A 12522-nucleotide genomic window follows, 5' to 3' on the forward strand; every position below is an offset into this window, starting at 1 on the left:
GCTGGGTGTGCACCTACTGTGCCTGACCCGTCGCTCAGCGCTGGGCACACCCACGACCTCAGGAGGGGCCCACTCCATGCCACCTCAGAGTGCTTTGCAGGGTGCTCCTGGTGGGTAGAGGCTGTGCCTTGTCCATGTTGGTATTAGGGGTAAAACTTGCACACAGTAGGAGCTCAGTAGATTGTGGGCTTTTGACATAATCCATTTTGCTGCTTTTTTTAAATTATAAAAGCAGTCTGCATTTTTTCTTTTAAAAAAATCATGATCAGCACAAAGGAGAAAATTAATACCATTTATTATCCTGCCAGGCAGAGTGGCCACCACTCTGTTGTGGAGTGCACCATGTGAGTCCCTCCCCTCTGTGTGTACGTGTGTAATGTTTTTAACAACATGAGGTCACACTGAACATGCTGGTTTGTAACCTTTTGTTCATCATGGCAATAAAGCACAGTATAAAAGCAGCATTATTACGTTATATATTATTAATGGCTGGATTATATTGTAATGATAATGTCATACAGGGCCATGTTATCATTTATTATGCTGTATGGAGTATGGGAAGGAAGAAAGCAGAGAGAAAACACTTGTACACACGTACCCCAGTGGCCTTCCACCAATGAGACAGCATAGCCTGTTGTCATGGCAACCACCCAAGGACTGGCCTGGGAGGAAATGGGTCTGCAAGGCCACAGCCCGCAAGCGCAAGTGTGTGCCCTCCGTGGGCCAGCACGGGCCAGAGGCGGACAAGACAGACGCGGTCCTGGACCTCACCCAGCCTGTCAAATGTTGGGCACTTTGCCGAGTGTGTATGAGCCTGTGAGCGCTCAGAAATGCTGAGTGTGAGTGTGAGCCTGTGAGAGTGGATGTGTGTGAATGCGTATGCGCTTGGTGAGGGTCAGGTGATTACGTGTGCAGTATGTGTGGATGAGTGTACACGTAAGTTTGTGGGAGCGAGTCTGGGTGTGCATGTGTGTGCGCCAGTGTGTGGGAATGTGTTGTGAGTGAGCTGTGGGCATGGAAGGGTGTGTGAGCACCTGTATCGGTGTGTGGCTGTGTGCAGAAGTGTGAGCGTGGATGTGCACATATGTGTGCTAGTATGTGGGGGCGGGTGGGGATGTGAGGTGTGAGTGTCTGTGCCTCCACAGTATGAGACAGGCACATTCCCTGTGAGTATACATGCATATGCATGCAGTGCACATGTGTGTTTGTATACATGTATACATGTGTGCGCGCACGTTTGTGTAGGTGTGTGCCATCACCCTCCATATCCATGGGTTCCACATCCACAGATTCGTGGATTCAACCAACCTCAGATTGAAAATATCGGGAAAAGAAACAATAAAAAACACTAATACAATAATTAAAAAATGCAAATAACGTAATACAGTATAACCACTACTTACCCAGCAGTTACATGGTGTTAGATGGTGTAGGTCCTCTAGAGATGGTGTAAAGTGTGCAGGAGGATGTGTAGGTTACATGCAAACACTACCTCGGCTGACGTATCAGATCCCCCATAAATACCAAGGGAGGATTGAATCTGTGTGTGTGCATACATGTGTGTATGTGTACATATATGATGCATGTACATGTATGTGTGTTTAGGCCGTGGACTGAGTCTCACTGTCTGCTGTCACAGGCTTCACTTCACTTCCGGACCCCACAGCCATCCTGTGATCGTGTCCGCCACGTTATAAAGAGGAAACTGAGGATTCCTTAAGGCTGGGTGGCTCTTTGTGGCTGGGCCTCAGGACCCAGGCCCATCTGCTCCCGAGTCCCCTGTGCTTTTACCTGGGAGCTGGGGCACGCCCAGACTCTGCCCTGCTTTGGGGGCCTCTGCCCTGCAGGATGTGGATCTGACTGTAGCCCCCCTCTGCTCTTTCTCGCAGGCGAAGCTCGGTGGGGAGATCCTTGACTACCGGGACTTGGCTGCCCTTCCCAAAAATAAGGCCATCTATGACATCGACCGCCCCGACATGATCTCCTACTCGCCCTACATCAGCCACTCCACGGGGGACAGGCAGAGCTGCGGCGAGGTACGGCCCTGCCTGCGCTGCCGCAGGCGCGGCTGTCCCTAGCGTGGGTCCCACTCGGACAGAGCCTACTTCTGCCCTCACCGCCTCTTGCGACCCTCGGCCTTCTCCACACCCTGCAGATAACCCTGTGCACGTCCCACTGGAATCGTTCCCAGTATGCTCTGGCCCCAAATTTCTCCTCACTAAAGGAGGGAATCTGGAAAGCCTCGTTAAATGGAGCAGAAAGTAGGAAGCACCCTGGTTTTTAGGAAAAATGATAGCAAGTGAAAATCTCTTAATTTTCTTAAGTATTGGATTATTTTCACAAAGCACGAAAAGCACTGTTTTCCTTATCCGAATAGTCTGGGCTGCACGCCCACCCTTGCTGCTGTGGCACATGCCTCTGGCCCACAAATACCTTTAGCCAATTTCACCAACCTGCTTGAACCACCAACTATTTCCCTGGCATTCCTGTGGACAGTGTATTCTATTATTTGGTGACTTCAAAGCTGCTCTTCTCCATTTAATGTGGAATTCATGTTGGTTTTCGCTTTTCTTTTTGTGGTTTTGAGGTTTCGGTGTAACTGCGACTGCCTGGGTAGGAAGAGCCATCTTTGCTGTTGGTGTGTGGCCTGGACACAGGTGCTCCCCTGGGCAGGAAAACTCAGTCCTTTCAGACATGTTTCCCTTGGACCTTCTCATTTTGAGACTTTAGCAAGGGCCTCTTGGGAAATGAGGGCTGAGACTCCAGGGGTGCCGTGCTCAATGCAGCTGGCACGGGGTGAGCCCAGCCCGGCCCTGCCGATGGAGTCATAGCTGCTGGGCACAGCTGCGGAGCCCGAGGGCCAAGGGGGAGGGTGGGAAGAGCTCAGGGCCAGCAGGTGCCCTGTGGGTGCAGGTGGCAAGCCCCATCAGTGCTGAGAGTGCAGGTCCACCCACCGTGTGTCTTCATCACCCAGCATCTGGTCTATGCCCAGACTGGGCCCTGGGAGAGAGCCAGTGAGGTCCAGCAACTGGGCCACAGTGCCCGAGCCAGTAGGCAGCAGAGCCAAGATCCAAATCTAGTCCTTTCTTCCCCGAAAGTCCACATGATGTGCTGGCTGTTTCCTCAAGTCTTCTTTACACTTTCTCTGAGATGGGGACTGTAGTCCGAGAGCTAGGTTCGGGCTGTCTGCCTCCCCCCAGGCTGGGACGTCAAACCCTGCCTGACACGCACGCCTGTGTTCTGAGCGAGCCATGCTGGGAGGGGCTGTGTGGGTGTGGCTGTTCCCACCTCAGTCCTGCTTCCTTGGGTCCCTCCACGTCAGTGAGCACATGACCAGAATGCAGCACGGATGATTACTGACCCAAGGGCCTGTCCCGGGGGCGCAGAGAGCGGCAGGAAGGGAGGGCTGTGTGTGTGGCTCAGGAGTCCCCACTCCCTCTCTGTGGCACCTGAGTTGGCCTCTCTGCTGTGCTGCAAATTTGCACCTTGTGCGTGAGGTCCCACCCACAGCCACAAAGGCCGTCCCCAAGGGGCCTGGCTCGGCAGGTGGATGGTGCCAGGTGTCCTGGGTCAGGTGTGTTCACTCCGAGGTTCCTCTACACCAGTGCCTGAGGACAGCCCAGGAGGGTTTCTCCCCTCGATCCCACCTCCCCTAAGGCCGTCCCATAGGAGGAGGGTGATGCTGCACAGGGCCACCGTAGCCTCCCAGATGGCGTCACAGCGTTGCACCGTAATAGTAATCGTTCCTGCAGATGGAGTGCCTTCTACTAGCTGCGTGGGGACACAGTTCTCTTCCCTAATCCTCACCCACCCCGCAAGGACAGCGCTCTGGTTCTAGGCCCCTCCGCCTCCAGGCTGCCTCACTGAGTCTTGGCCATGTCTACGGGTGGCGGGCAGAGCTCGCCCACCCACCACAATGGGAGGTGCCAGGCTGTGGTCAGCCCACTCCCCAAGGCCCTGGGGCCCCCCAGGCAGGACCAGGCCTAACCCCAAAGCCAGAGGTCCCTCTGCCCTCTCTCCCTGCTGGGCCTCTTTCCTCCCTTGTCCAGAGAAAGCCCAGGGCATGGCGTACAGGCTGTGCCACCCCGGCCCTGAGCCGCAGTCTTCCCTTTGGACATGTGTCTTGGTGACAAGTGGCAGGGCATGGAGGGCCAGGGCAGGGAAAAGCTCAGCAGCATGACCTGAGTTTCCGGGGACCTCTTCCCTGGGTGCTGTTGCCCATATTTCTCCAGAAAGGTTTTGGAGGCCCGTCCTGCATCTCTCGTGGCAGGGTCCTGTCCCGTTTGGCAGTCAGGCCTTGCTGTATGAACGCTTGCGCCCTGCGTTGCCTGCGGCCACTAAACTCTCCCTTCTCCCCCGAAGTCGCTGCCTGATGCCGCGGCACTAACAGGCCACTTTGTGTGTTGTGTCCACAGTCGCCTCAGTTGCTCTCGCCAACGCCGACTGAGGTAACCATCACCCTCTGCCTGTCCTGCCTGCTCGTGGTGTCGCCGGTTGTAAAGATAACCGCCTAGCGCACCCAGGAGGGGCCCCAAGGCTCCTGATGGCCCCTGGGCTCAGGGTGCCCTCCTGGGTGCTGGTTATTTTTATAATCATGTCTCCTCTGCATGCTGCCCTCATGTGTCTGCCAGCCCCACAAATGTACACGCCTGGGACACGGGTCCCGCTAGGGCAGATGTTGGTCTGGGTCACGGCTTCCGTTAGAGGAACAGTCAGGAGCTGGGCGAGCCAGAGAGCATGTCATGCCCCTCCCACTGGCCCATGTGGGAAGAGGCCAGGCCCTGGAGGGTGGATGCTCAGACGCATTTCTCTGTCAAATAGCCTTTATTATAATACTAGCGGTCCAGGCCCTCCTTCCTGTTTCTCAAAATTAATCAGTGACACAGACAGCTGCCAATCAGACTCCAGTCTGCTGTGCAGCTCTGGGCACTGGCTGTCTACGTGCAGGGATGTCATCGCAGCCAGGAGTGAAGACCTGTGACACAGCCACACGTGAGCGCTGTCTCCGTGCTCAGCGCTCTTGTAAGCATTTTGTGCATATTAACCTCCTTAGCCCACCACGGCCCCCCAAAGTAAGTTCTATGATATTTCCCAGTTTACCAGTAGAGAAATCAAGGCACAGGGAAGTCAAATAATGTTTCCAGGGTCACAAGCTCTGAGGTGGAGGAGGATTCCAGCCCGGGCCCACCCTACTGGGCTCCCTGGCCTCCCATCCCAGCCGACCTGCCCCAGTGGAGCTGTGCCCCGGCCATGGTTGTCACAGCTGCTACTTAAATTACCAACATAGCAATTCCTTGATGCGAGTAACCTTTGATGTGCTGGGCCTGGGGCCAGGCATTCTTGCATCACCTTTGTATCTGCACAAGGGAGTGATGTGGGCTCCACTTCTAGACCCTTCCAGATGAGGTGAAGGGTCTGCTCAAGGCAGAGCCCACTCTAAAGAAGAGCCTGGTCTCGTTGCGAAGCTCCCTCTCTTGGGCCGTGACCCCAGGCTGGACGCACAAGTGCACACGGTTAGTCAGTGAGAAGCTGCACGGCCGTGCGCAGCCTGTAGGCTTCCAGTCCACAGGTGATCATTGTGGCCCCGGTACTTCAGCCACCCACACCAGGACCTGCCTGCTTCCTGCCCTTAGCCTGGTTTCCCAACCAGCCCTCAGGCGCAGTCCTGGGAGAACTTACCTCCTTGTCCTCCCAGGCCGAGGCCATCCCCTTGCTCCCTATGGCCTAGGAGAGCCAGAATCTTCTGCAGAGCCCTGGTCTCTCCGCTCGACTCTCCAGTCTGTCCCCACAGACACAGTTCTAAGGCACTGGGGAGGAACAGGGCACATGTTCGCCCTGATGGTGCTGTTCTGTGGGGAGAGCCTGCCCCACTTGGAGAGCCTGCAGCAGCTAGGCATCAAATCCTCAGACGCGGGAATGTGACAGCCAATCGTGCAGGTGGCCGGCTTGTTCACACTGCTCATCCTGTGTCGAGCCGGTGCACCCCAAGTACAGGCTGGGCGAGGAGCCAGGACACGTGTCAGGGGCCAGTGGCTGCCAGGGCTGTGCAGAGGATGCCAGGGTGGAGAGGAGAAAGATAGCAGGGCCTAGCTACCTGAGAGAGCGTGCCCAGGGCTGTAGGGTGTGACAGGCCCTAGGGGCTCAGAGCCAGGTACAGGTAGGAATTTGGCTTGAGGGCTGTCCTGAGAAAGCATGGACAGGGTGCACAAGGCAGCTTAGAGACAGTGGGCCCTGAGGGCTAGAAGGTAAGCTCCAGCAGGCTGGGGGGCTGGGGGGCCAGGCCAGGAGCCCAGTTGCTCATCACAGCGCTGGCAAAACAGCTCCCACCCCACAGCCGTGTCACGACCAAGGCCAGCATGCCAATCTGTGGCAACAGGGCAGCCTGCTCTGCTATGCCATGGTGTCATCCCATCTCATGCCACCCGCCGCCCGCTCTGACTGCTCCAAACAGCTGCCCACTCCTGCTCGGATGAGGTCTGCCTTGTCAGTGCCTGTGGGTCTGACTCAATGGGGCTTCCCAGCCCGGGAGGGGCACGTCCCCACCTCCAATGTGCCTCCAGCACCCTTAGAGTCCCTGACTTATGCATGAAGGACCCTGTCAGGCCCGGGGGGGGCGGTCCCAGTGGTCCTCACGCTGTGCTCTAAGGATCCTTGGGTGCTGGGAAGGGTTGGGTAGGAAGGGACTGGGGGAGCCGGTGGGCCCAGGTGCTCTGACCCCCTCTGAGGAAGCCTGCAGGGGAAGGGGGGTAGCAGAGGGCTCTCCCCAGGGGTGCCCTGTAGGTATGGGGGATTCAGACACTGGGTCAGGAGGGCAGACTCGAGCTGGAGGCGGGGGCGGGGGACAGGGCGGGCAGCGCTGTCGGCTCAGGGGCCCACAGCTGTGTCTTCCCTCCCAGGGGGACCAGGATGACCGCTCCTACAAGCAGTGCCGGACCTCCAGCCCCAGCTCCACTGGCTCGGTCAGCCTCGGGCGCTATACCCCAACCTCGCGCTCACCCCAGCACTACAGCCGTGCAGGTACTTGGCTGCCATGGGCCCTTCACCCCCAAGCAGAGCTGCACTACTCTTTGGTTTTCCTGTTATAAAGTGGCCTCTTTCTTGCGCAACTAAAAACATGATGGAAGGGGTGGGATTGCCAGTGGAGGGGTGGCTGAGAACAGGTCAGTTTAGCCACATAAAGAAAAGGACTTCCTCACGCCTGGGTGGGGTTGGTCACAGGCAGCCATTGCCTTGTTGGCTGGGGAAATTGTCCTGTGACACATAACCTGAGTAGAGAATGCAGCCAGTATTTCAGTAGCGAGAGATGTGAGGAAGATAAAGAAGGCACCAGATGTCAGCCAGGTCCGAGCCCTTGTGGGTCTGCGAAGGCTTGAGCTGTGAAGGTAAAATCGGTGGCTGAAAAGTGGAGTGAGAGTATCTGTTCACTGCCCACCTGCTGCTGGGCCGGCCACCCCAGCAACAGCCATCCTCACGGGAAAGTTGGCGAGAGGCCACCGCCAGGCCCCTGCCAGCAAGGAGGGTGCTCTAGGAGGGTCCCCTCCAGTTTCATCTCGTTCCCTGCCTGGTGCCGGCTGTGTCTTGCTCCCCTGTAGCTGTGAAAGTCTTCCACCCCCTGAGTGTGTCAGAGCCACACGCAGGGGTGCTCCCTGCAGACGCTGCCTTTTTGAGGGATTTTTCCAAGCTGCTTCCTCTTGGCCAGCTGCTGCATTGCCCCATTTTCATATCCATGAACTACAGCTCTTATTTTTGCAGACTTTGTGGAAAAATCAAAACTCATTCATTTGCAAAGTTCTTTTCATTGACTCTTTGCAATGTGCCTGGTGCATTTTGCTCAATAAATGCTGAGAAAGTGGGTGAGCAAATGAGTTAGTCAATGAATGAGTGACTGAGTGAGCTAATGAGAGAATGAATGCGTTATTAGTGAGGAAATGAGGAGTGAGTGAATGAGTAAGTGAATGAGTGAGTGCGAGTGAATGAATGAGTGAATGAGTGAGTGAATGAGAGTGATTGAGTGAGCAAGTGAATAAGTGAATGAGTGAGTGAAGGAACCAATGAATGAGAGCGAGTGAGCAAATGAATGAGTAAATGAATATATGAATGAGTGAGTGAGTGAATGAGTGAGTGAGTGAGCATGTGAAAGCTCGAGTGAGCAGCTGGGCAGGCAAGTCCTGGGGACCCCTGGCTGCCTGCCTGGGTCCGTGGTCCAGGCCGCTGTGGCTTGCCAGCCAACATGCTTGGCCGGGGCTACCCCAGAGAGTCAGGACTGTGTCTCTCCAGGCAAGGCCAGCGAGGCCATCTGGTGACAGGCCACTCTCTGGCCTCTGGCCAGCTGCTCTCCACCTGGTGCCTTGATCCAGGGAGACCCCCAGCATGGCGGACCATCCTCCCCTGCGAGTCCTGGCAGAGGCGCCTGCCGACAGCCCTCAGGGCCACCACCTTGTCCTCCAGAGGGTGGGTTTCCCTGCTTCACGCCTGGAGGAGAGTGGCCTAAAGCATGTTTGGTGGCCCCTCAGGTGCCTCAAAAAGGTGTGCGTTCCTCGAGAGAGGAAGCAGCGGTGCTCCTAGTGGAGCAGGGTCTGGGCTGCTGGCTTTGTAGCTGCAGCCCAGGGCTGACTGACGCTCTCTGTTGCCCCGTAGCTGGTACTGTGAGTGTTGGTACCAGTAGCTGCCTCTCCCTGTCCCAACACCCAAGCCCTACATCCGTGTTCAGACATCATTACATCCCCTACTTCCGAGGTAAGGCGCGCAGTGCTGTGGCTGTGGTGCTCGGAGGGTGTCCGCGCCAGCGTCTGTGTGCTCGCTGTCCTGCGTCCTGCATGGCTTCCCTGGAGCCCTCCGTCCCATGCCCTGTGCCCCTGCTGTGTGTGTCCTGTGCGTCGGGCTCTGTGTGTCGGTGTGTACATGTTCCTGGGAGAAGAACGTAGGTAACGTGTTACGTAAAAGAACAGAGGCGGGGTGGGCTTGGGAAGCTATGGGAGAAGGGGACCAGGCTTGGCTGGGCACCTGCCCCAGGCTTTGTACTAAGAGCCTTTATGCAAGTCACCTCCTTTGACTTCCTGTGTCGGCCCTGAGGGCCCAGGACACAGACCTACCCATGGTCGTCCATATCCCCGCATGGGCACCTGCACACGAATCCCACTGGGAAATGCCAAGCTCATGTTTACCATATACTGTGGACTGAACTGTGTCCCCAAATTCTGTATTGAAGCCCTAACCCCAATGTGACTGTGTCTGGAGACAGGGCCTGTAAGGAGGTGATTAGGGTCAGTGAGGTCATGAGGGTGGAGCCCTGACATGATAGGGTGGGTGTCCTTGTGAGAAGAGGAAAGGACCCCAGAGTGCTCTCTCTGGGCACACTCAGGGGCCATGTGAGGATAAAGTGACCGTCCACAAGCCAGGAAGGGAGACCTCACCAGAGACCCCGCCAGACCTTGACCTGAGACTTCCAGTCCCCGGAACTGTGAGGGAAACCCTGCCAGTGTTTAAGCCACCCAGTCTGTGGTATGTAATCACACAGCCCTCGCTGACGCCTGCACCATAGCAAGACACTCCAGGGGTTAGAGGAAGCAGCAGTGAGTGAGCGCCGATCCCCCAAGCGACACGCGGGGTCCCCTGTGCCGCGCAGCTGCCCAGTGGGAATGGCCCTGACAGAGCCTCCCACCACAGGGAGCAGGAAGGCCAGACAAACACCGTTGGCTTCTCCCACCACTCGAAAATCACCAAACGGTTCATGAGGACTTGTGCATCTCTCTGTGCATGTCATCGTCACCTGCTTTGAGTAGGCCCTGTGGTCTGCTGAGAAGAGTGTCCCTCATCCTAGGTGCGCCTTCCTCACTGCTGCGTGGACTGTCCCTATGGCCCTCGGCCTTGCTGGGATGTCCTGACTCATTTGAGAAGAATAAAGGCTGAAATGGCACATCCTGAGAGCAGGTGTGCAGCCAGCAGGGGCCTTGCCACACACATCCACAAGGCCCCCGGTGGTCGCATGGCGAGGGCACCCTTTCAGACCCCGGAGCGAATGTTCCTATTTAGGCGCATCATGGCTGGTCACCCAAGAAGATGCCGCGTCTCCCTTTGCTCAAGCATCAGAAGGCCCTGGCCACTTGGCCACACAGCTCCTCCCAAGCAGTGGCCCTACTGTGGGTGATGTTGTTCCCATGGGGACCCTGGGTGGGGCGGGCCACAGCCCAGCCAGGCTCCCCTGGCCCTCCAGCCGGCCCAGGGCAGCCCCGGGGCCCAGAGCTAGCGCAGACCCTGTGACTCTGTCCTCCTTCACCCCTTTCTGAGTCCCCACCCTCTAATTTCTGTCACTGCAGGGCGAGCAGAGGCCAGGGCAGTTCCCCTGGGCAGCAGTCAGTGGATGCAGCACTGTCCTCAGCACATGAGAGAGGCCAGAGAGGACCGAGTGACAGGCTGCCCAGCCCCTTCCTCCTGTCCCCTGTGGGGAGGAGAATGCGGAGAAGCCCCACCCACCAAAGTGTGTCTCCAAAGCTGTCACCAGAGCCCATCCAAGGGCATCTGCCGGGGCCAGGAGGCACCGTCCCTGTGTGGTCTGCTCTGGGTGGGGATGGGGCACCAGGCCCATGTTGGCTTTGCCACCTTCAATGCCTGTCTCTGCCCTGGTTCCTGCCTGGCTGCTTCAGCTGCCAGCGCCTTTTATTCAGAAGTCAGATGGAGCCCTCTGCCTTCCTCTCTGGTGTCGGATGCAGGGTGGTTCAGCACCCACGCCTCTGCCCCTGCCCAACTTCCACAGCTGTCCATGACCTTGGGAGCACCTGGCCTTTTTCTAGAACTTAGCCCTAAGGAGAATGAGGCTCAGAGAGAAGTCACTGGCCCAAATTCCAAAGCTCCTTTGGGCAGAGCCCAGAGCGAGGCTCCTACCCTGGGGCCCTTGTTCATAAGTCATGTCCACCCTCGGGTCCTGGGTCCACCTCTGAGGCCACACCAAAGGGAGCCAGTCCTCTCCTGCAGCCATGGGCTCTGGCGTATCTGGCCTATGGACACTTTGGTGGCCAGCTGTGCCCAGGGCTGCCTGCCATCCTCTCAGCTGGACATGGAACCCGGTGCCCATCCACTCTCTGGGAAAGCCTTTCCCGTTCACTGCCCATGGCTCCTTTGGCATCTTTGGCTGCAGTCAGTGGACATGTCCCTGTGGACAGTGCTGTGGGGGGAGAGCTCCCCAAGGAGAGGTGTGCCCACCTTGACCTGGCCAGACACTGACAGGGGCCCTCACTTCCCTCCTTTCTGCCCACCCCACCACCCACCCAGATACACCTTCCCACCAAGACCTACTTTCCAGAGAGGAACTGGCCACAGCCATTTGTACTTTAGTATGAATTTCAGCCCTGGGGGTCTCCTGGGGTGGTACACGATTTAAGCCTGACCTCTCACCTGTCAAGGAGCAGGCTGCAGGGACAGGCAAGTGTGAGTGCCCCAGGGAGCCACTGCTGCTCTCTGGTGAGGTTTCTCTGAGCCACGTAGCGTGAGAAGGAAGGAGGGAGAGGGCATTGTTGTGAGCCCCAGGTCAAGGCCACCTCCCTACCCACCCAGTGTGACCATAGGTACCTCTTCATCTTGCCTTGTCCACTCTTTTGGCTCCCAAACGGGCCCTCATGCCTGGGCCATCCTACAGCGGGTCGTGGTCGATGACTCAGGTGGGATGTAGTGGTGTGTTGCACAAGCAAACGTGTCTCGGTTAGTGTGCATGTGTCTTGGTTAGCGTCTTTCGCGGCACTGCACACAGCTGCAGGCTAGTCTTGCTTTGGTGTCACCTTGAGAAGGTTCAAAAGAGCCACCTGAGAGAGCTCCTGGGGGCCAGAGCTGGAACAATTTGAGCAAAAAAATAGCTAACATAGTATGGGGTTGTAATCCAAAGTGTAACAAATATCAGTCCACACTGGTGAAAAAAAACAGTTGAATAAATAAATAAATGGGGGAGAAGAGACAAATCTCCCACACAGAATCCAAATCATTCGTGCAGCTGCTCTGTCCTCAAGGGGCCGGGGCATGAGTCCCTGGCCACATGTGTGGCTAAGCGTGGGCTGCACCTGGAGACTGCCTTCCAGAGAGCGCCGTGCGGGAAGGGGAGAGGAGTAGCTCCACAGCGGGAAGCCCCGACGGACACTGCCGGCCTGCAGGGGCACTGTTGCGGTGCTACATCCTGCTGACAGCAGGGGCCTGTGGCGCGACGTGATGAGGATGGCCCTTCTGCTCTGGCCTTCCTCCCCAAACCCATGCCCCATGCCCACCATGAGAAAAACCTCAAACCCCAGTTCAGGGACATTCTACAAAATACTTGACCAGTACCTCTCAAAACTGTCAAAGTCATCAAGAACAAGGAAGTTCTGTGAAACTATCATAGCCAAGAGAAGTCTAAGGAGACGTGACGACACAATGACTCAACGTGACGTGTTCTGGGTGGGATCCTGGAACAGAAAGAGGACATTGGGTAAAAACTGGTGAAACCCTAATCGAGCCTGGCGTGTGGATGGCACCGCTGTTCCGGCGTGCGCTGGGATGCAC

General features: G+C 56.9%; 1 protein-coding gene across 2 annotated transcripts in view; it reads left to right on the forward strand.

The window, feature by feature from the left end:
- ABLIM2 (actin binding LIM protein family, member 2) overlaps positions 1-12522 on the forward strand; it is a 108838-nt gene that overhangs the window by 55985 nt on the left and 40331 nt on the right. The window contains exons 4-6 of one of the 2 annotated variants that reach the window (XM_012656747.1): positions 1890-2036; positions 4416-4448; positions 6897-7017. In XM_012656747.1, coding sequence (XP_012512201.1) covers positions 1890-2036; positions 4416-4448; positions 6897-7017 — 301 coding nt within the window. The remainder of the gene's footprint in view (positions 1-1889; positions 2037-4415; positions 4449-6896; positions 7018-12522) is intronic. The other variant, XM_012656746.1, reaches the window with a different exon arrangement.

Source organism: Propithecus coquereli, unplaced genomic scaffold, assembly GCF_000956105.1.
Source record: "Propithecus coquereli isolate 6110/MARCELLA unplaced genomic scaffold, Pcoq_1.0 Scaffold518, whole genome shotgun sequence".
Taxonomy (NCBI): domain Eukaryota; kingdom Metazoa; phylum Chordata; class Mammalia; order Primates; family Indriidae; genus Propithecus; species Propithecus coquereli.